Source organism: Pantherophis guttatus, chromosome 12 (genome assembly GCF_059756535.1).
Source record: "Pantherophis guttatus breed Tessera chromosome 12, ASM5975653v1, whole genome shotgun sequence".
NCBI classification, from domain to species: domain Eukaryota; kingdom Metazoa; phylum Chordata; class Lepidosauria; order Squamata; family Colubridae; genus Pantherophis; species Pantherophis guttatus.
The window spans coordinates 24976584-25000195 of NC_142074.1; the positions used below are offsets into that span (position 1 = coordinate 24976584).

The 23612-nt window shown below is 44.2% G+C and overlaps 2 protein-coding genes across 2 annotated transcripts; both read right to left on the minus strand.

Moving 5' to 3' along the window:
* Window positions 1–1148: 1148 nt before the first annotated feature.
* Window positions 1149–13054, minus strand: HTATSF1 (HIV-1 Tat specific factor 1). The gene is made up of 9 exons (XM_034441630.3): window positions 12412–13054; window positions 9208–9406; window positions 8826–8873; window positions 7076–7230; window positions 6646–6809; window positions 6006–6105; window positions 5043–5132; window positions 3953–4090; window positions 1149–3029 (listed from the first exon to the last, which is right to left on the minus strand). Exons 1-9 carry the CDS (start codon window positions 12700–12702, stop codon window positions 2754–2756), a joined length of 1461 nt encoding a protein of 486 aa, XP_034297521.2. The 5' UTR covers window positions 12703–13054; the 3' UTR covers window positions 1149–2753.
* Window positions 13055–15675: 2621 nt separating this feature from the next.
* BRS3 (bombesin receptor subtype 3) lies at window positions 15676–23219 on the minus strand. Its single transcript, XM_034441632.3, has 3 exons — window positions 22318–23219; window positions 20366–20714; window positions 15676–18176 (listed from the first exon to the last, which is right to left on the minus strand). The coding sequence occupies exons 1-3, from the start codon at window positions 22749–22751 to the stop codon at window positions 17781–17783; spliced, it is 1179 nt and encodes a 392-aa protein (XP_034297523.2). The 5' UTR covers window positions 22752–23219; the 3' UTR covers window positions 15676–17780.
* Window positions 23220–23612: the final 393 nt, after the last annotated feature.

Sequence of the window (23612 nt, forward strand, 5' to 3'; positions counted from 1 at the left end):
GGATGAAGAATTTTATGTGTAATTTGTAGAACAAATCAGTTCAAACTGGATTTCGTTTAGACTTGGCCCTAGGTAACGGAAGTAGTCATTTAAATAAGAAGGGCTGCTCATCTCCATTTTTAACTGTAAGAAATTCAAATTAATTTACTTATCCCTGAGTAAATCCTTAGGTTGTAAGGAAACTGTAATTTGCAACAGCAGGACTGAACAACGCCAACAAAATGAGAAGACTGAGTCTGAGTCCAATCTTCCCAAGTAGCTTTATCTGTAACGCAATATTTTAAGTGTGTGACAACACACTAAAATACGGTAACAGAAAGTCTGGTTTTGCGTAAAAATTGCCTGTTTTTCTACGAGATTAAATCCACTAATATTTTGTGGAGATAGTATAGATCTGTATAAAAACAAGGGTAGAAATGAACCTTTACAACGATCGCAAGTGTTATTCCGTCTCTGAAACATAATGCCTAAATATTTTATCACTTTATTATGAATTGTACTAATCTCAAAATCTGGAATTACGCCATTTGAAGATGATTACAGATTTGCAAACAGGAACCATGGTGGAATACCAGAGAAATTCAGGTCAAAATGGATAGGAGACGTAGAGGTGGAAGGAAGCAGTTATATTCTCCAGAACAGCAACAACCAGATTTTCCTAAGAAAGGAATATAAACTTTGGAAACGACAACTATTTTAAGTTTTGATCCTTGCATCCTCAAGGCCTGTGAATACTACTTAGGTCTGGTCTGAGATTTATTTTCCTCCACAAATAAGGCCACAGAGATTTTTGTAATGGAACAATCATTTAAATTCCAGAAATATTTTAATTTGGAACTATCGCACTATAGTTCCTATGTGAAGTCTTGCGTAAGTTTCACTGACCTCATTCGTTGTCATCATACATCGCAACATACAGCAGGAAGAGAAAATCCAGGACAGGCTTGTGCATTAAAACATTGCCACATATTTCGTTTGGACAGATGGCAATCTTTGAAGAAGTTTATTTCTAACCACTCATTTTCAGTGTACTCAAATTCTCGTGTGTTTTGTGTCAGGTGTTAGCGGCGAGTACCTTCAAGACAAACTGTTCAAAGGCAACACACACATTTTCAAGAGATGATCACAAATTCAAGGTACAAAACTGGTCCATTAAGCACTTAGCTTTATTCTACAAAAGATTATTCAGTAAAAGAGCTTTTTTTTTCCCCCATTGGTGCAGATTCCTAAAGGGTCCAAGGAGATGCTCAACAATCAACAATGTCCTCAGGAAATGTCAAGTTGAATTTAGGCTCCGACCGCCTCCTTTCTCCCCAACAAAAAGAGATAAAAGTTTGAAAAATTCCACTTTTAGGGTTGCTACCTTTGGAGCCAACAGAAAATCATTTGCATATTCATCCGTCTCGGGCAATGACTGAACCCGAGACGGAGATCCCAATTTAAATTTTTTCCGTCGTTCAGCTAAAACAGCAAACTCGGTGTGAAGCATCTAATTTCCTAATTTCTCGCATGCAAACGGAGAACACAGGTGCTATGATTGCCACGACAAAAAGCACAGGTACCCCCATTAAAGTGTACCTGAAATGGCCTAAACAATCACTTCCTTCTTTGAACATGTTAGTCAGAAGAACACATAAAGTAAATTTGGGCAAAATCTTGGCAGCGATTAAAAAAAAAAGGGGGGGGAAGACTATTTTTGAGCGGTTTAAAAAAAATCTGAGAAACGATTTCGGGAATGAATCTCAAAACGATTTTATTCGTAGTTGTCTCCTATAATCAATCCAGTATAAAAAAATACAGGCTTCGTATCCTCGGTCTCGACAAATGCTCGAAACGCAACTATAATTGAACAGTTAAAACACCGGGAACAAGGCAGGAATCGCACCCTTCCCAACGCACATATGCTCCCCGCGTGTTTCCGACGAGTTAATAATCCAAACGAAAATTTGTAGAAAGATGATCAGAAGTCAGCTCATTTACAGACTTTTCCCCTCCGTTTATTACCTAGCTTCCCTCAGCGTCAGAACTTCTATAAACGAACAAAGGACGTGAATCACAAGGAACTTTTTACGCACGCGAGAAGAGCATCTTCGGAGCGTGATCTTTCGAACCTCCCCCGGATGTGGGGAGTGCGAATACATCTTCAATGATCTGCTTTTTTTTTAAATCAATTATCAGAAAAACCAGCTATTCCAAGCCCATGCTGGTGAAAGCACGGCAGGCAAGAATCCGTATTGTACGGGGAAGAGTATGAGTAGGCTGGGAGGAGGCTGGCATTGGAGCAAAAAACACCAAAAAGCGTTCAAACCTGGGGTGTCTATGGTGTCGTTTGGGGGAAAACTGGGGAATTTCTACACCTACTTCACACGTTGGATGGGCTCCGAACGCTGACAAGCAAAAGTGGAATTTAAGACAGCTGGTCAGTTCAGCAGGATTCTTGGCAACTTATGACACATACGCAGCTTCAGTCACAGCCAGACATGAATATATATGAATATATATATATATATATACACACACACACGCACACACACACACGCACACAAACTAAATACTGCTTTTAAATGCAATACCTCAAAAGCACGTTGGTGATATCCTAACAAGGAAACGTGCGCGCATATACATATATATATTTATATTTATTTATATTCATTGATTGGAGTGGAGCTTGAAACTTTGCATCGGGGGAGGGGAAGGGAGGCCTCGAGGGGAGCCCGCAATCATGCTCTTGGACCAGCGGCGAGTGAGGAGCATTAAGTCTCTGCTTCTTCATCGTCATCGCTGCCCGCCATGCTGCTGTCTGTGGACGCCACGACATCTTCACCCGCTCCTTTGTGGCAATCTCCTGCTCCCTCGGCGGCTTCGGCGGCCCCGTTATCTTGAGACGGGGGGTCTCTCTTGACCGCTTGAGGGCCGCTTTCGGAAGAATTGGCATCCGGTGGCTTTTTAGGCAGTTCTTGGTTGGGATCCCCTAAAAATTCTTGCCATCCTTTTAGTCTCTCTTCTCTTTCCCGGGAAGTTTCTTCAATCTGGGGTGAGACACAATTGTCAATATTTGAGGAGGAGGAGAAAGAGGGGAAGGGAAGGCATGTTCAAAGACATTTCAAGGCATTTTCTGTTTCGTGATCAAGAGCTTAGGTGTCGATTTTAAAATGTGATTTGGGGAAACCACTGGGTCACAAGAATCCGACTTCCACAGCATGTCATTAAACGGTTTTGTTCTAGGGATCAGAAATCCCTTTTAAAAGGGATTTCAGAACCCAAGTGCAAAGCATGGAGAAGCCCTCCTAAATAACTAAGTTATTCATGTTTACGAGTCCGCCAAGACTCCCAGAGGCTGTTTGGCCAACGTCCTTGCAATCGTCTTGGCAAGATTTCAGAACTGGTTGGCCATTAACTCCTTCTTCCTAGGGCTGAGAGTAAAGGTAAAGGTAAAGGTTCCCCTCGCACATATGTGCTAGTCGTTCCCGACTCTAGGGGGTGGTGCTCATCTCCGTTTCCAGCTTTGAAACGAGCCAGCGCTGTCCGAAGACGTCTCCGTGGTCATGGGGCCGGCATGATTCAACACCAAAGTTGCACGGAACGCTGTTACCTTCCCACCAAAGGTGGTCCCTATTTTTCTACTTGCATTTTTTACCTGCTTTCGAACTGCTAGGTTGGCAAAAGCTGGGACAAGTCACAGGAGCTCACCCTGTTACGCGGCACTTGGGATTCGAACCGCTGAACTGCCGACCTTTCGATCGAAAGCTCAGCGTCTTAGACAATGAGCCACCGCGTCCCTTTTGAGAGGGAAGGACTGACCCTAATTTGCCCAGCTAGCTCCATCCCTAAGGCAGGATTAGAACTCAGGCCCCCCGTTTCGATCCTGCAGTGTTTAACTGGCTCCCTTCATTACTCATACTTGTTTTTTTAAAAAACAGAAAAGCCATAACCTTCGTCAAGCCAAATATACCTGATAATCAGTTGTACCATCCCACGTTTCCACAGAGAGCTGCCGTCCACCAAACCATCGTCCATTCAGCGCCTGTATGCAAACGTCAGCCTCTTCGGATTCCTTGAAGGATACAGAGGCTACCCCATCTGGATGCCTCTACAGAAACAGGAAGGGGAAAGCCATCAAATTAGATTTAGGCATCAGCTGTATTTAAGAGAAGGCCCTACTTCTGAATCACAAGTACAGTCCCCTAAAGGTAAAGGTTCCCCTCGCACATATGTGCTAGTCGTTCCCGACTCTAGGGGGCAGCGCTCATCTCCATTTCAAAGCTGAAGAGCCAGCGCTGTCGGAAGACGTCTCCGTGGTCATGTGGCCGGCATGACTCAACGCCAAAGGCGCACGGAACGCTGTTACCTTCCCACCAAAGGTGGTCCCTATTTTTCTACTTGCATTTTTACCTGCTTTCGAACTGTTAGGTTGGCAGAAGCTGGGACAAGTCATGGGAGCTCACCCCGTTACGCGGCGCTAGGGATTCGAACTGCTGAACTGCCAAACTTTCGATCGACAAGCTCAGCATCTTAGCTGCTGAGATGTGGCTAAGCCACTGAGCCACCCCTAGGGATTTACAAAATATGATAAAATGACCTCTGTTCTAAACTGCCATTTTTAGGGGGAAAAAGACATTGAAATCATTTTAAGTTGCTTTGGATATCACCTTTTCCGGATTATTCTCCTAACGCCTCTCTGTAATGATAAGAATACCTGTTTTTTCCAGAAGTCTAGTAATCTTTCCATGTTATCATCTGATTATAACCTTTCAACTGTCAAATGCAGCATGTTTTAAAAACCTCTGATTTCAATTTTAAAAATGTGGCAGCTGCTGTCCCAAATCTCACAATACGGACGTAACGTTTTCTAAAAGTTCAGCCGTATTCCAGTGACACACTGAATAATGAAATTTTGATAAAATGAGTTGGTTCTTCATCAAACAAACAAGATGATTCTATAAGTGGAGCCTGACTGGTGGGGTAATTATTAGGAGTGCTTTTGTAGAAGAACATTTCGAAAGTACAACGCAAAATTAGGACTGAGTATTTGTGATACGTACATCAAATATAATGACTTTCTTTACTTGACCGAATTTTTCACATTCTGTCCGTAGATCTTCCCGGATCTCGTTTAGTACTAAAGGGTCCTCCTGGAAAGACATTTTAAAGCATATTTTTAAAACGCACCCAATGCTTTCAGAAAGCGAGGATAATTTCACAGGACAATTCTGGCACTCTGACAAATCAAATGGGACCAGACAATCTTGCCTGGATTATTTGCTGTGCGCTTTTCAAGAGCTTGTTGGGTTCCATTTTCATCAACGCTCAAAAGCACAGGTTGAACAGAAAACGTCATCCTATAAATCTCTTTAGCCGATCCTAACCGATACCGACTGGTCTTGTCTCAAGGACTAGGAAACCTTGCAAATTCCACGCATGTTGGGACTACGGGCCCCATGACTCCCAACCCTTGGGTAAATATAAAGAGATGAACAGATAAAGGAGCTTTGGTGGCACAGTGGTTAAACTGCAGCATTGCAGGCAAACTCTGCCCACCGCCTGGAGTTCGATCCCCGATTGGCTCAAGGTTGATTCGGCCTTCCATTCTTCCGAGGTCATAAAACGAGGATTGTTGGGGGCAATATGCAAATAATCATTTACATTGCAACCACCCAGAGAGTGCTGTAAAGTGCTTTGTGAAGGTATCTAAGCCTAAATGCTATGGCTGAATACGTTTGGAGTTATGTCCCACTGGAGGGTAACGTTATGCCTTCAAATACATACAGGAGGAGCAAATTAAAATTGCTGGATATGACAGTCCCAACAGCCTCAGCCAGAAACAGCCTAAAAATGGAACGATCCTTTCTAACTTTAGCTGGCCCTATTATGCCACAAACGCTTCTCGGCTTGTGACGAGGCCAATTTCAGTCGTCATCTTTGAGAGGCGACCCGTTCCCAGGATTTAGGGAGGAGGGATTACAGTTTATGACCCCCTTCTGGATTTTGTTTGTTTTTTAACCCACCTCAAAATCATTGGGATGGAACATGTTTCTGATGACGATAACCTTCTCGTGTCGCAATCTCACTTTCTCCCCTTTCTTCTCCGGCCGCCAATCCAGCAGTCTAATGAAACGAAGCAACATTTAAGAGGTTGAGGGGTGGATCTCTTCAGTGTCTAAAAGCATTTGTTGAAAAAAGAAATTAACTGAATGCTTCTGAAATCAAAGCTGGCAGAATTTTTCTTGCCCCACTGAAGAAATTCCAACTTGGGGTCTGCTTCAGCCTCCTGGTGTGGGGCTTTGGCCGAAGGCTGGAGGGAAGCGCCACTGGTGGCAGAGCCAGAGGGTCTCGTTCCAGTGGGACTGCATTATGGCCTGGAACTGGCTGACCATCTCAGACCTCCCTGAGGTCCGAAAGGTTGGTGACCCCTGATCTATAAGCCACCGACATGAAAGGTAACTTGACAGATAAATCCACATTTTATTAGGAGCTGCCCTCCTGGGTGATTTGAGCTGTTTTAAAGATTAAGCTTTCGTGCATTTTTAAAAATAAATACAACCCTTTAAAGCCCCAGGTTTCATGAAAAGGCAAACCTAGCCACATTTTCCACGGGCAAATATACTTATAAAAGTTTTGGGGGTATCTTAACAAACAGCCACATACTTTTGTTGCTGGGAGAGCTTCTTTTTGTAATCTTTGCATTTCTTTTTCTTCTTGCTGGCATCGTATTCCCCCTTAAGCTGGAACTGGGCAACTTCCACATGCAGTTTGTAGCCTCGGATTTCTTTCTCATCCAGCAATTTCAGCGCGAGTTCAACAGATTCTCTCTGGGAAAAGAGAAGAGAGGAGAAAAAAATCCTGGTTTACAACTTCTTTTTTCCACCTAAACAGACAAAAGAAAAAATATTTGCGAGAGATTAAAACACGCTCCTCATAAATCTTGTTGATGCCTGTAGGAATGCCCAGAAGTTTAAATTAAATTAACTTGAAATAAAAAGAGAGTCAAAGGGGCTGGAGATCTATGTTTGCAATATAACAATAGCAACCACAAGATCACCGCAAAAGCTATATTGTAAGAGAATAAACAACTAACCTTTAAGTAACAACAGAGCCCATCGCCTTTAAGGTTTCCTTCCTTGTCTTTGTAAAGTTTGATTTTTGGTTCCTCCGTTTGAAGATCGCGCATAACGATACCACATTTTGACATGACGTCCACAAACTCATCTTTTGTAATGTCTGGCGGTAAACCTGGAAAGGTAAAATTTGAAGAGATACAAATTACACAACAAATCCAAACTGAATTTTTAACATTACCATAGAAGGTTTTATTTTTTTGTTTTTGCCACAGTCTACATTTTCTCCCCCGTGGTGTCTTTGTTTATTCCCCCTCATTCAGCACAGTCTGATAGCTTTTGGAATTTGGCAGCGTTAGATCCCAAACTGTGAGGGGGGGAATAAATATACACAATGCCACTAAAGGAACAATCATCGTTCACTTCAAGTTTTCTAGCTCTCAAGCTGGATATAAAGTCCTTAAAGCAGTTCTGCAAATTTTGTACTCTCCGTTCAAAATATAAGCTTTGGGACCCGCGGATGTGTTTGAGGTGAAACCGGCAAGGTTATTTTATTGGTGACAGCGGATTTATCTGCTCCTTGGATTCAATAGGGATGAAGAGGTCTACAGCAGCAGCCCCCCCTCCCTCCCCCCAAAAAAACCTTTTGGGCACCAGGGACCAGTTCCGCAAAGTCTTTCCATGAACTTGGAAAGGGGGCGTGGTTTCATGTGCTTCCTGCATCCCATGGATGGGGGCTTGGCTTGTTTGTGCGGCCCGGTTTTTGGTATGCCGCGGCCCGGTGCCAGTCCATGGACCAGGGATTGGGAATCCCTGGTCTATAGCACAGCCATTAAGCCTGAGATCCGACACCTTTTAACACAGAGCAGAATGAGATCGCGGTGTCAACTCTGAAGCGAACCTGACTGGGGCCATTTTGGAGGCTTTAGGGTTGCCACGATGCGAGGAAGGGATAGGGAGGGGACTTTCACTTTTAATTAGGTGAAAACTGTGGGAACCTTCAGAGTCGGTTTTCACCAGTTTGTGCCAATATGGTATCTCCAATAAAATTGTTCTGAGGAATCTGGAGTTCTGATTTTATATATATATAATTTTTATTAAACAGTTTTTTTAAAACAGGGAACTCTCTTCTTTTGATGTGCCTTGTGTTATCAGAGACAGAAGTCTCTGCCAGGCCAGTCAGGACAGCACCACGATGGTGGGGGCTTCAGAAATGCCGTGCATTTTACAAGCATTATACAGCTGCGAAACTGGAGTCCATATCAAGCACGCCAAAGGTCCCAAATGCTGCAACGGGCCCTTCCAGATGCAGCAGGAGGGCGTTTTCCAACTCAACTGCATAGTTATGAAGCCATGTATCCAACGCTGGATTGCCACAAAGTGATTGTCTAATTAGGAAGTGGTTAAAGGAACGTGATTGGAATTTGTTTATAGAGGTGCTGGCCTCACATTTAAAGCACAGCAAGACATCCATCCTTCATTAAAATGGAGACAAACTGACTACAAAGCCTGCGTGCCATTGTGCAGCAACTTTTGAGTTTTGAGGCACTTCACAAATAATTCAGATATATAGGACTGGATTTATTCAATACACGTCTTACTTATCGCTCTTCCTATCCATTTAAATTTTACTCCACGTGGTTCTTAAGGCCAGAGGCAAAGATTTCATGTACCGTGAAATATTTGAAATGATATTTAAGGGCTTGAATCCATTTCAACGGAGAACCGCAGCATCATCACACCCAGCAAAGACTCAAGACTGCTCCTCACCTGTCACATAAACATTTGTGTTTTTCTGTTCTTCAACATGAAACCATCCTAGAGGGGAGATGAGGATAAGTTAGGATTGCACCTCTAAAGAAAAGAGAACAGCTCTTCAGATTGAAGTTCACATCAGACTGGGGGAGAAAAGACGACAATCCTGGGATATAAACAGCCTGACCTGGGATAAATGGCACCTTCCTATCTTCACACCTATCCAAGCTTTAACAACATTGACAACTTCCTACAAGTTGGCTGTAATTTGATCCTTTTAACATTAGGCTTTCCGAGTCCTGCATGACCGCCCACATAAGCACAACTCCGCAGGAAGACAGACATCTCTTCTTGAACAGCAAACTACTTCTAAGTCATGCACAATGGCGCCGCTTGCCTGCTTCGGCTTTTCTTTTCTCTCCTTTCTGTTTAAGGTCTGAGGGCAGCGGCTGCGATGGTTTGGCTTCTGCCGGCGGCTGAGCCTTGGAACCCGGTGCGGCTTTAGAGTCAGTCTTTGCAGCGGAGGCTGAGGTATCGGAGCCTTCGGTGGGAAAGCCGTAGTTAGCATGGTACGTTGCCAAGAAATCTTCAGTGACCTAAAAGAAGACATTGTTCAGGAAACCAATTAGAGACCAAATTAAGGTTTAAGTGTGAGCTACTATACTGCAAGAATCGAGGGCCCGCGGTGGCCTCCTGAAACAAAATAATGCAGATCATGTTCTATTTTTAACTGTTCATAATGGCACTACAACTGATAGGCAGCTTAGAGGGATGACTGGCAGGCCTGCAGAGAGGGGGTAAAAGGATGCTACTCTAGGTTTACTACAGAAAGCTACTCAGAGCACCAGCATTATCTTTGAGATCAAGTCATCAAGGAGTTGCAGAATGTTTACTCTCCCTTTACACACTGCCTGCAAAATTGCCTCTCTTTGGACATCTAAAAATGCTGTCACCTGTCCCCATTCTTACAAATATTCTTCAGAATTTAGTCAAGAAAGTCAGGATAATTTTCAGGAGCAACTGCTCTTCACCTGATTCAGCAGCAGAATTGCACAACATAGATACAAGTCCACATTAGATACAGCTCATAGGTTAATAACCCTGGGTCTAGATGCCAATTTAGAAAACAAGGTAAATAATTTCTGGAAGAGTGAGAAGAAGTTGGAATCCACACATCTGAAAAGTTGCCAAGGTTGAGAGGAAAAAAAACACCAACCCACTGAATTGTTGTACTCCCATTTGAGAGTTAAAAGCCTTAAAGTTAAAAGCATTTGATGTATTCATCGCCTTTACTTATCTATTTTTAATAAGGCAGGTTGAAAACCTAGTAAAGGGATCCTGCCGGAGAGATAAGGAGGGTCAGAAGGACAGCAAGCCAAAGGAGGAAGTAAGAAAATCGAGGCTGGCCAAGAGCTGGACAGGGTCAATGCTCGTCTCAAAAAATGGCATTTTGCCCCAGGAAATGAGGACTATTATTAGCAAAGTCCACTGCTTACTCAGCCTGAAGTTTGAAACTTTAGTTGGAGATGGCAACTTTATTTTATGAGTGTGTGTGTTTATATATTTTATTTATACATTTTTTTTAACATACATAAACGCTTAGTAAACAGTGTATTATCTGGATCAATTTGCTTATACATAATAATGTTTTCCAGTTTGTAATTTCTACCTCTATTATCCAACCATTGATAGAACAAATCCCATGTTAAAAAATATTTCTCTATCTTCTTTATCTTTTATCTTTAATGTCAACCTGTCCATTTCTGCACTTTTATTTGGTGTGTGTGTGGGTGTGTGTGTAGATAGATGAGATATATAGGAGAGAGATTATAGATACCGTGTTTCCCTGAAAATAAGACCCTGTCTTATATTTTTTGAACCCTGAAATAAGTGCTTGGCCTTATTGCTATGCACTCAAAAGCCCGATTGGGCTTATTACCAAGGGATGTCTTATTTTGGGGAAACAGGATGGATGGATGGATAGATGATAAATAATACTGTAGATGATTGATAGTTGATAGATATGGATGGGTGGATAGATAGATAGACAGACAGACATACTGTAGATGATTGATAGATAAGATGATTGATAGATGATAGATATGGATGGGTGGATAGATGATAGATAGATAGATAGATAGATAGATAGATAGATGGATGGATGGATAGATAGACTGTAGATGATTGATAGACAGATGATAGATATAGATGGGTGGATAGATGATAGATAGATAGATAGATGGATGGATGGATGGATAGATAGACTGTAGATGATTGATAGACAGATGATAGATATAGATGGGTGGATAGATGATAGATAGATGGATGGATGGATGGATAGACTGTAGATGATTGATAGACAGACGATAGATATGGATGGGTGGATAGAAAGATAGATAGATATGGATGGGTGAATAGATGATAGAAAGATAGATAGATGGATGGATGGATAGATAGACTGTAGATGATTGATAGACAGATGATAGATATAGATGGGTGGATAGATGATAGATAGATAGATAGATAGATAGATAGATGGATGGATAGATAGACTGTAGATGATTGATAGACAGATGATAGATATAGATGGGTGGATAGATGATAGATAGATAGATAGATGGATGGATGGATGGATAGATAGACTGTAGATGATTGATAGACAGATGATAGATATAGATGGGTGGATAGATGATAGATAGATGGATGGATAGACTGTAGATGATTGATAGACAGACGATAGATATGGATGGGTGGATAGAAAGATAGATAGATATGGATGGGTGAATAGATGATAGAAAGATAGATAGATGGATGGATGGATAGATAGACTGTAGATGATTGATAGACAGATGATAGATGATAGATAGGTAGATAGATGGATGGATGGATGGATGGATGGATAGATAGACTGTAGATGATTGATAGACAGATGATAGATATAGATGGGTGGATAGATGATAGATAGATGGATGGATGGATGGATAGACTGTAGATGATTGATAGACAGATGATCAGAAATGGATGGGTGGATAGATGATAGATAGATAGATAGATAGATAGAGATATGGTTGGGTGGATAGATGATAGAAATATAGGTACGATAGATGGGAAAGAAAGAAAGAAAGAAAGAAAGAAAGAAAGAAAGAAAGAAAGAAAGAAAGAAAGAAAGAAAGAAAGAAAGAAAGGGACATGTAGATGTGTTTTAGAATGTATATGTCACCCCTCTCGCTCTCCAGAGCAACCACCGTGCAGTCCATCTGTAGACAGGCGAGGCAGGGACGATGATGCGAAGAAAGAAAACGATCTCCGCCTTGAATGGAATTCTTTGGCTTTACCAGAAAGGAAAGGCTCCCCTCTACCACTCAAGGAAGACTTCTGCAGCCTGAAAACCAGAAGACCCTCCTCCTCCTCCCCCCCACGTCAACCCCCCCCCCACCAGCCCAGCTTTAGGACTACAACGCCCATCAGCCTCCGCCTACAGGGAGCCCCCCCCTCAAATCCGGGATGGGGGGGGGGAGGCGGCTTTGGCTTCCCTGGCCCTCGCGTCCGTCGTCCCCCCCGCCTTCGCGCTGTGCAGGATGGGTCTTGTAGTCGGGCCCACCTTGGGGAACCAGGCCTTCTTGTCGCGGTCCCACTCGTACTGGGTGCCGTCGGCGGGGTCGGTGTAGGTGAAAGGCTCGTCGCCGGCCTCGCCCTCCTTCCGCTCGTAGAGCTCCTGCAGCCGCAGCTGCTGGTGGAAATCCTCGTTGCGATCCGAGCCTCCGACGCTCATGGTGCCGCCCGGTTCGACGACGCCTCCGCCTCCTCCCGCGACGCTTCTCACCACCAGGGCGCCGCCCGGGCCCGGCCCGGCCTGGAAACGCCTCACAGAAGGCCCGGCGCTAGGGCGCATGCGCGGGGGGCTCTGCTACGCACGCGCGGCCACGCCCCCACCCCCCTGGCGGCCTGGCTCGGTTCGGGCCTCCCCGTCCCGAGTGGGCGCCGCTCGGAGGCAACGGAGCCCCGTCGGATCTTCCGATTCCTGCCGCCGCGGTAAAAGCCGCCTTTTCTCGCCTCAGCGGTGACAAGGCTGCTGCGCAGACGCAAACAGGGCGCTTCCCGGCCGTCGCGTCTGAGGGAAGTTTTATTGCGCAAGCGCAGAAGCGCTCCCCTGCCTCGAAAGTCTCTTGTCCCTCCTGTTATTTAGCGTATAGCTGAAGAGAATAAGGCCCCCCGGGGTCGCTCACTGCGCAAGAGCGGAAGTCGCTTTTCGAAAAGAAGGCGGGCCTAGGCCGAAAAACTGCCATAAACAACAACAAAGGCAGCCAATAAGCTTCGGAGTTGAGCCGTCCGTCAGAGGGCTGCCGAGAAGGGAAGGGCGGAAGGAGGGAACTACGCATGCCCAGAAAGAGTCTACCCTAATCCTTTTGGGAAGAAATATTTTATTTTTCTCCTTCCTAAACAAATAAAGGAAATGTTCCTCCCCAGTTTTCATCCATTTCCATTCCCTGTCAACAGTAGGATCATGGTGCCCATACAGCTCATATGGAAGAAAGAGACTTGACTACAGCTCCCATCATCCCCAGCCTGCATGCCCCCGCCCCTCTGGATGAAATGGGGGTTGTACAATAAAATTCTATAAATTCTACTCTTATATGTCATCCCAACCTGATGTGAGCTGGAGCTGCTGAACAATGAAGCCCATCATCCACAGCTTGCAACCTCCTGTTCAGCCAGTGACCTACAGCAGAGGCTGGGCGGGAACAATGAAGCCCATCATCCACAGCTTGCAACCTCCTGTACAGCCAGTGGCCTACAGCAGAGGCTGGGTGGGAACAATGAATCCCATCATCCACAGCTTGCAACCTCCTGTAGAGCTAGTGGCCTCAGCAGAGGCTGGATGGATACAATGAATCCCATCATCCATAGCTTGCAACCTCCTGTACAGCTCATCCAATGGAGAAAATAAAGCAAGATATTCTACGGGTTTTTTTTTACTATAAAGCAGTGTTTTTCAAACTTGGCAACTTTAAAACGGTGAATTTCAACTCCCAGAATTCCCAGCCAACCTGAAAAACACTGCTATTAAGGAAAATCCTCAGACCTCAAAACTGAGATGGATGCTTTATTTACTTTCTTGTTAATAAAACTTCAGAGGAATCACACCCATAAATTAAGCTCCTTGCCTTTGTGGCTGTAAAGCATCAAGCCTTTGAAATCGATACTCCAGAGCAAAAAATATCTCACTGTCATACTCAACGGAACGATAATTCAAATGTAAGAGGGAAACCCTTGTGCAGAAGGGCCATTAAATCACCATCCAACGAGCTGTCAGAAGGACTTGCTAGAGATGTAATTTTAGATTTGTCAATAACCTTTTGCCTTCCATCTCTACTTTGGTCCCGGCTGCCTTGTTAGAGATACCTTCACACTTCCAAAATAGAAAAGCAGCATCACAATTTTGGCCCAGAGATGCACTAGATCTGAGCTGAGTTAGCATGGTTTCCAGATGACGGTGATTTTTATTATCTTAAATGGAATGCATCCGTTGCATATTTGAAAAAAAACCAAACAGCATCAAAAGTTTATAGAGTTTCAAAATATTAAGATCAGAAAAGCAGTTTAAATAATTCATTAGCATAGGAACTCAGAACGTATTGTGATACTGTAATAATAAGGCGGTAGAATACCTGCCTTCTTTTGGGCAGTACCAGCTGCAGATACCAGTTCAGTCCAGCTGGTTATTCTTTTACTTGGATAAAACTAAATGCATTCATTTAATATTGAACTCACTGGCATCCTTCATTGGCCTCGGCACCAGGCTCAGACCCGAATTGGGCTTTATATTTATTTATTTATTAGTTTGATTTATATGCCGCTCTTCTCCGGAGACTCAGGGCAGCTTACAATGCATTAAGCAATAGCCTTCATACTTTTTTGTATATACCTGCTTAGTAGGGCTTTTTTGCCCCCCCCCCTACAAGCGATGTTCTATTTTATATAAAGTCAGCTTATTGCCCCCACAACCAGGTCCTCATTACAGGGCTATAGGGTTTTTTAAAGTTTAGTATGTATAATTCAGCCACCTGACGCATAAACAATGATTAATGATGTGTGTTGAACCAACTGTGTCTTGGTCAACAAACCACACTACAGCAAATAATGGCTTAGTGAGGGATGTGACTCAAATCCGTAGGGAAATGTGCAGTTTATCCTGGCCCCAGCTCAAAAGTTGCACCATGGGGAGCATAATAAAATCTAGAGCTTCTCTTTCCTCCCTCTGTGTAGTCCAGCGTCAGTAGAAACAACCCAGCAGTTGGTCCCTTATTTAAGTGGGGATTTTCCCCTGCAGCATACTCAAAGGAGCAATCCTGTAACCAAAACCCTGGGAAATATAATAGCTCCAGGTCCTCGACTTCGTTTGAATGATGGTAGAAATCGTTGATCAAGAGAAGGAGGCTTCTAATGACATCCGTTAAGATTGCGATAGCTAAAAAACAAAACAAAAGCAGAGTTCTCGAACTCACAGGAAGTTCCAAGATGAAAAAGAATCTCGAAATCATTGGGCCAAGCTCATCTTGGGGAAAAAAAGTATTGAACGTTACCATATATGCCGAGCGATCAATATTGATGATAAGCCTAAACTCAACTCTTCGATGAAGATGATCTCACAACTGGACATGGGTCGAACCTCATAAAATTAGAAATTGGCCGCTTTGGACTCTTCTGTGCTCTAACATCAGAGGTTTTCCCCGAAGAGATTGGACAATCATTTGTCTGGAGTGGTTTATAGGGTTTCCTGCCTGAGCAGGGGGTTGGACTAGAAGACCTCCGAGGTCCCTTCCAACTCTTGTTATTCAATAACACGACACGGAATCGGTTACCATTTCCTGTACTGAAAGCAAGCTTTATTAGGGCCACTTAACCATTTAAATTTCACAACAAGGTTGCAGTACGATGCTTTTTAATGATAAATGCAAACCTCTTACTTCGTTCAAGAAAGGGGTAAGGACGTTACAGGCAGTTCTCCACTTAACGGCCACCAGAATTTTTCATCGTGAAGCGATGTGCTTGTGAAATGTGTTGTGCCCGATTTTAATGACTTTTTCAGCCACAGGGCTTAAGCAAATCATGCAGTCCTTAAGCGAATATGGCTTCCCTTCCCCCACCCCACCATTGACTTTGTGTGTTAGAAGCCTCCTGAGATGATCACGGATGACGATAATGACATGACTCCAGGATGCAGCAACCTTCATAAATAGGCTGGCTTTGAGTATTACCTCCCGTATTTCATACAGTAGTGGCCAAAATTGTGAAAATCTTTTGGGAAAAGTGTATTTTTGAGGTTGGATGGCTAATAACACCACTTTTTTGGGGAGTTTCAAGATAATCCTATTCTACTGCTGGAATGGCCTGGGAATAGCCCAGACCTTCTTAATCCAATGGAAAATCTATGGAGCCGACTAAAGAAACTTGTTAGTCAGAAGCGACCCAGCAATAAAACCCAGTTAATAGAAGCAATCCTTCAATCTTGGTTTCACATTAGAACAGCTGCAGAACTAAAAGACTTGGTTCACTCCATGGGAAGATGTTGGAAGGCCATCATTCATGCTAAAGGTTACCCAACTAAGGATTAACTGACATGGGGATCATTTTTGCATATCTCGTTTTTTCTATGGTGATCATTTTTGTATCTCTCGTTTTTTCTACGTGTTTCACTTTTCTTCTTTATACCGTAACTGCTATTCTATTAGCAAATCCTTCATGAAAGTGATTGCATTACATTCTTGATTAAATTATCTTTCCATGGATATATAATTTTATGGTACTACCCAAAGAAGTGATGTTATTAGCCAGTTTTAGAAAATACACTTTTCCCAAAAGTTTTCCACAATTTTGGCCCCTACTGTGCATCTCCATAATGGCCTTGAATGCAGAAGCCAATATCTTCAGAAGCAGAATATGAAGGGAAGGGCTTATTGGCTATTATTTGCAAGTAGTATATATATTTTCTGGGAGGATTCTGACGGTGTATGTGCCACTTTATGACTAATTGATGCTAATCCGTTGGTTTTTTTTTTTTTTCATGAAACCTCCGTATCTCTTTCTAATGCAAGAAACAGTGGATGGAAACTAATTCAGGAGAGAAGCAACCTGGAAGTAAAGAGAAATTTCCCGACAAGTGAGAAGAATATAAACAGTCGGAACGACTTGCCTCCAGAAGTTGTCGGTGCTCCATCACTGGAGGTTTTTAAGAAAAGATCGGATAACCATTGGTCTGAAATTGTAGAAGGTCTCCTCCTGCTTGACCAGGGGGTTGGACTAGAAGACCTCCGAGGTCCCTTCCAACTCTGCGATTCTGGTAATGCTATTTGAGCTGCTAGCCAGCCCTTTTCTCCTCCTGCAGTTGCCAGATAACAGCTCATCCTTTCCTTCTTACGCAGCTTCCAATGTTCTGTACCCTGATCTAAAGCCACCCAAGTTCTTGCTTCTCCTTGCAAGGGCCAAGGGCAGGGGTGAAATCCAGCAGGTTCTGACAGGTTCTGGAGAAATGGTAGCGGAAATTTTGAGTAGTTCGGAGAACCGTCAAATACCACCTCGTGGCTGGCCCCAGAGTGTGATGGAAATGGAGATTTTGCAATATCCTTCCCCCAGGAGTGGGATGGGAATGGAGGTTTTGCAGTATCCTTCCCCCGCCACACCCACCAAGCCACACCACGCCCACCAAAAATGGATTTCACCACTGGCCAAGGGAATATGCGGGGTTTGATTAAGTTGAACATGCCTGGGAAGGCAGCTTGGGAGGAAAACCACACTGAGATGTGTGCATGTGTGAAACAGGCGGCTGTGATTTGCAGCAAAGTTCTCTGATGCTGAGGTGTGAGATCTTAAAGATGCATTGGGAAGATTTCTGCCCAGTACAAGAAGCTCCTCATTTACCTTCGGCAATTTTCTGGATCTTGCCGGTCGATCTAGCGGGACGAAGTACAATTAAACGCTCTCCTCTTCTTTGGTGATGCTATAATCCGTGAGCAAAGTGACGCTGATTTCCGAGCCCGTGACTGACATGGCTCTGCTCGGGGTGTGGGCCTGAGTGAGGCTGGCTCTTCTGACGGGCATCTTGGCTTTGCAGCACGAGATTTCCTTCTTGAAATGCTGGCGGAAGCTTTTACTCAGCCAGTAGAGAGCGAAGGGGTTGACGCAGGAATTGCTGAAGGCCAACGCCCGGGAGAAGATGGTGGCCACCAGATGGAAAGTGGACGTGTCTATGGAAGTGTGGTAGGTGAACGAACGGTACAGGTAAAGAATGTGGTTAGGGAGCCAGCAGAAGGCAAACAAGCCTACTAAAACGAGCACGGTTTTGGCCACTCGCTTGCGGGATTCAATCTAAGGGGGAAAATATGTGCAATTTATTTTTCCTGGTTTCTACACAGGCTTCTTTAAATAAACCAACATCAACATGGCAGCAAGAGGTAAACACTGCTAGACCTTTTTTGGCTAATTGATGACTCCAAAGAAAGGAACTAAATTTCTTTCTTTCTTTCTTTCTTTCTTTCTTTCTTTCTTTCTTTCTTTCCTTCTTTCTTTCCTTCTTTCTTTCTTTCTTTCCTCTCTCTCTCTCCCTCCCTCCCTCCCTCTCTTTCTTTCTCTCTTTCCTTTAAATCAATAATATAATGACAACATATAACAATCCATCCAAGCTATCTGGTTCTTGAGCACTACTCTGAATGTTGCACCATAAAAGCATGTCCCCCTCAAGAGTCATCTTACGTTCTCCGACAAGCCAGGTAAATATTACCAACGCTGCATCCAACATGGGCAGCTCCTTGGTGGAATTTACAGAAAGGGGTGTTTAATTTTAGTAATTAGACTCAGAAAAATATGGAGGAGGAACTCACCATTTAAATAATGGCGAGTGGAAGTTTTGTTGAGAAAACCAGTTTGGTGTCGAGCAGGGGTCAGCAATCTGCAGCTCCGGAGCCATATGTGGCTCTTTGGGCCCTTTGCTGTGGCTCCCTATTAGGTGATCCCACCACTGGCTGGCCCCGCCCCTCACCCGCCCCTCCCAGTCACTCCTCGACTGGCCTGAGAAGGTAAGGGCAACGGTGGGCAATGGAGAAGCGGCCAGGGCAGACACAGAGAGATACAGAGAGAGGTGGAGAGAGAGATACAGAGAGAGAGGGAGGGAGGGAGGGGAGAGAGAGAGATACGTCAAAAAGATTTTGTGGTTCCCGGTGTTTTTTAACAACTAGTTCTCTGCCCTAATGACAGGCTGGGGAGGTGTGGCTGGGAGGGGTATCATGTGACTGGTGGAAGTGAGTGACATCAAGTTGGCCACGCCTATCCAGGCTTTGTGGCTCCCGGTATTTTCTTTTCTCTGGGAAAAGGGGCCAAATGGCTCTTTGAGTATTTAAGGTTGCAGACCCCTGGTGTAGAGGTTAAGGCACGGAACTAGTAGCAGGGGAACGTGAGTTCCAGTCCTGCCTTAGTGATGGAAGTCAACTGGAAGTCAACTGGGCAGGGATGTCCAACCTTGGCAACTTTAACACTTGTGGATTTCAACTCCCAGAATTCCCCTGAGGAGTCAAGGACTGACTTAGAGCAGCCTAGGTTCAGCTTCTTATTTTTTTTATAAAAGCTAGGCTGGACTGCTGCTGATGCTGCTGCTTGCCAGATTTTTCTCTGAGATACAAGCGGGGAAACATCTCGTCAATTCCTTTCTGCCACTTATCAGCAGAAAACCAGAGCTGGGTGTAGCCTGTCCTTGATAAAAACGGCAAAGAAAACATGCTCTTATATAACACAAGAAGTAGAAGGGGAAAGGGTGTTACAGTTGTGAGAGAGAAAAAAAGACCAAATTTGCTTTTTTCTGGAGTTAAGTTCCAGATTACTATGGATTAGGGCCGTGATGGCAAACCTGATGCCACAATAGAGCTGAGGGATTAAGGGGGGGGGGGAGAGAGACTAAAGATAGCTGGGGTTGTGTAGTCAAAATAAAATACTTTCTCCTGGGAACCAAGGACGTTCTCACACCTGACCGGAGGAAGGAGGAGCGATATCACCAGACCTGCGAACCAGGAGTGAAATCCGGCAGGTTCTGACAGGTTCTGAAGAACCGGTGGTGGAAATTTTGAGCAGTTCGGAGAACCGGTAGAGGAAATTTTGAGTAGTTCGGAGAACCGGCAAACGCCACCTCTGGCTGGCCCCAGAGTGGGGTGGGAATGGGGAGTTTGCACTATCCTTCCCCTGCCACGCCCACCAAGCCACGCCCACCAAGCCACACCCACAGAACCGGTAGTAAAAAAAAAATTGGATTTCACCTCTGCTGCAAATGCTGCCATGATTGGCCCACATGACTGATTGTTTAGGGTTGGGGGACGGGACTTTTAATTGGGTGAAAACCAAGGGGCCTCCCACAGTCGGTTTTTACCAGATCTGTGCCAATTGGATATTTCCCATAAAGCTATTCTTTGAGGAATCCGCCTGCCTCGGAGTTTTTGCTTGCAATGGATGTATTACTTGGAACCCTGACAACCCAACTATCTAAGAAATGCAGGCTGGGAATCTTTGCCTACCTGCTTACGAGCGTGACCTTGCTCTTCTGCGGGCATACTGGATGTGCTTTTGTAGAGGGTCTTGGCAATCAGGAAGTAGTAGATAGATATGATCGCTAGGGGTAAGATGTAGAAGATCAAGAAGCAAACCAGCGAATGGACTTCCTGCAGGACACGTTCAGAGACGGGATACGGGGCGCAGGTTTCGAGCGTGGTGTTCTTCTCGGGCAGGTGGAAAGTATAGAGATCGGAAGATACGGCTTCCGGAGCGGCAAATAACATGGAGACGATCCAGATGCAAGCAACTTTGCAGCAGGTCTTCAGAACGGCATCCGAGTGGAGCTCCAAGGGTTTCACAATTGCCTTGTATCTACCAAAGAGAGTTTGCGTCAGCTCTTGACGGGCTAATGAAATGACCGCAAAACAATAGAACACGATGGTCTTGAACACAAGTGGGCAACCTTCTGTTGTGACCATTTCTGAGGAGAGAAGCTCAGTGAGGAGGAGAATGATGGGGTTTGGGACCTTCAGGGTTTCCCCTCCTTTGTTTGGGGAGGGCATCAGGGGGGCGGGCTGCGGGTCCTTTGTTTTTCAAGCTATGTGTCAGGCCTGGAAGCTATTTTGGGCATTGGATCTTCAGGCCTGCCACATTTAGTGTTGTGGGAAACTGGGAGGAGGGGATTGTATGGAGCTGGAGAGATATGTAGTCAAAATAACATTACTTTCTCAGAGAGTCAAGGACATCCTGCCCTGTACCTGGAGAGGTGTGACTGGGAGGCATCTCCAGTTAGGATGGTGCTTTGATTGGATCATGTGATGGACATGTGAGTGCTGGGCAGGGACTTGGACTTTCTTTTGGATGGGGAAAACCCGGAAGCTTTCAGATTCAGGTTTTCCCAGATGTGCCAATATGATATCTCTAATAAAATGGAACTTTGAGGAACATCAAGCTTCGGAGTGTTATTTCGTTGGGGGTATTACTTGGAACCCTGACACTATGTTGAGTCTCTCTCGGGATTATACCACAATCTCTGTGTATGTCTTACCCTGAAACGTGCAAGGAAAGAAAAATACACCATAGAGTTTTAGTGACTTTACTCAGAGACCCCCTGAAACCAACACAAAGGTTGTGTAATGATACTTCCACCCTCCAAGCCCTAGGTATGTGTTATCTTCCCCTGGTCCAAACGTTCAACAGCTAAACCTCTGGCGCTACTTATTATTATTTTTGGCAAATATACTTGTCCTGTGAACTGCTCAAGTTTAATAAAGGCCATTTGATTTAGTCCAATTAAAACTTGCATGAACCTTAGAAAACGGGCCGCAGAAATGTTCTAATCATCCTCGCATTTCATTTTGTATTTATTGTAAATTGCTTTCCCACACCACTAGGTAGCACCAAGATATAGCAGAGATTCTCTCTCTCTCTCTTTTTTTTTTAAGGCATTTTGTTTTTCAAATATATCATTATTCTTCCTCTTAGCTCATTCATTTGTTGGCTGCGCCGTAAATGGTATCATTTTTAGATGTTAGCAGCGAATTTTAAAGAATTTGCTTCAGAATTTCCCGATTCTCTTCCATTAAGGGGGGGGAAAATCGACCGCATTGGCTTTCCGTTACTTGGAAATGAAAAGGAACATTTTAGACACTGAAACAGCCCAAAAGATAAGGAGATGCTCAATAGCAATGATTTTGCTCCACTAGAAAAACAAATCTTCCAAACCGTAGCCTACGCTCACACAAATAAACTCGCCCACGCATCAGAATTTGCATCCATTTCTGGTCAGAAGATGTCCCAGCTATCAACTGTGTGGGTATCAGGAGTGATCAGATAGAAACAAAAAATGCAGGGCTTAAGCTGTGGAAAATATCTGGATCTGTCCATTTGACAGTCAAGTCTATGGACTAGCATAGTCCTAGGAACTTTAATTTCTTACAACGCCTTCACGAACAGTTAAATGCTCGAAACTCACCTGTCAGCGCTGAGGACCGTCAGCGTGAATACGGATACCCCCACGGAGGTTCGTTGAATAAAAGACAAGAGTTTACAGCCGATTCGTCCGAACAACCAAGTATCCACGATGTAACAGGCAGCGTCCACCGGCACGCAGGTCAACAGAAGGAGCAGATCCCCAAAAGCCAGGCTGGTAATGAAAATATTGGGCACGGTCTGCATGGATTTGATCTTGAAGAAGACTTTGACAAGGATGATGTTCCCTAGAAGACCCATGGAAATGATGGTGGCGTAGGCTGCGTAAATAGTACAGAGGGTCGCCAAACCAAGGGAGGCATCTTCAGACCAGCTTTCCTGGCTTGTTTGGTTGCTCATTAAGGTGGCCGGCTCTTCTGTTGAGTTGACATCTTCATAGAGATCAGCATTTCTCACCAGCAGGGATGACCTGGGCATTTTTGATGGCTCCAAGTGGAATTGAACTGATAGGAAACCCTTAAAACTCACCCCATATTATGTCCTCTCCATGAAAATGTGAAAAAGATGAAGAGGGGTCCAAGCAATTCACCAGAAAAATCAACTGCTCAGGAGATTCAACTCTTTTCCTCTTGCTGTGGAGTCACCAAGCATGATAGAGACAAATATGCATAGATTTCACTGCTGAACTGTGTGGGAGGTGGAGAAGATGGTTGGGGTTTCGTTCCCCCCTTTCTTTCTCTCTCTCTCTTTCTCTCTCTCTCTCTCTCTCTTCCTTTTTTGAATATGCTTCGGAGCTTCTGTGGAGACGGAGAGATAGAGAAGCAAGTAAATTCAGATTACAAAATATGAAAAGAGGCATCAGATGTGAGTTTCTTTACATCCTGGCCCACTGTTCTGTCAGCCAGTTTTCAAGTACAGCCAGCTTTCTTCATGACAGTTTATTTTATTTTATTTGCAAAGAGAATTGGCAAGAGATGGAATTCTGCCTCTTGAATAACTGGAATGTAACAGATTGAAAAAGATGAGGAGTCTGGCACAAACTAAAGCTGACAGGTTTGAGAAGCAGAAAAGAAAAGGGTGATTTGCTTTTATGAGTTATCGAAAACTTTGCTTGACACGGTCCAGGAATGCTTCTAACTTACCTGTGAGATCGGACAATCACCGCTACTGTAGTGGAATGTGGTCTGGATTCCCCAGAGCGAGAGGCTGCATCGTAGACGACCAAGAAACAGTTTGGTTGGGGGTAAATAAGTCAAGACAGCTTGTTCCTAAGAATTCTTAGAATATCTCTTTTTAATGGGTCAAGTAATTTGCTTTAGTTTGGCAAGATTTCTGTCT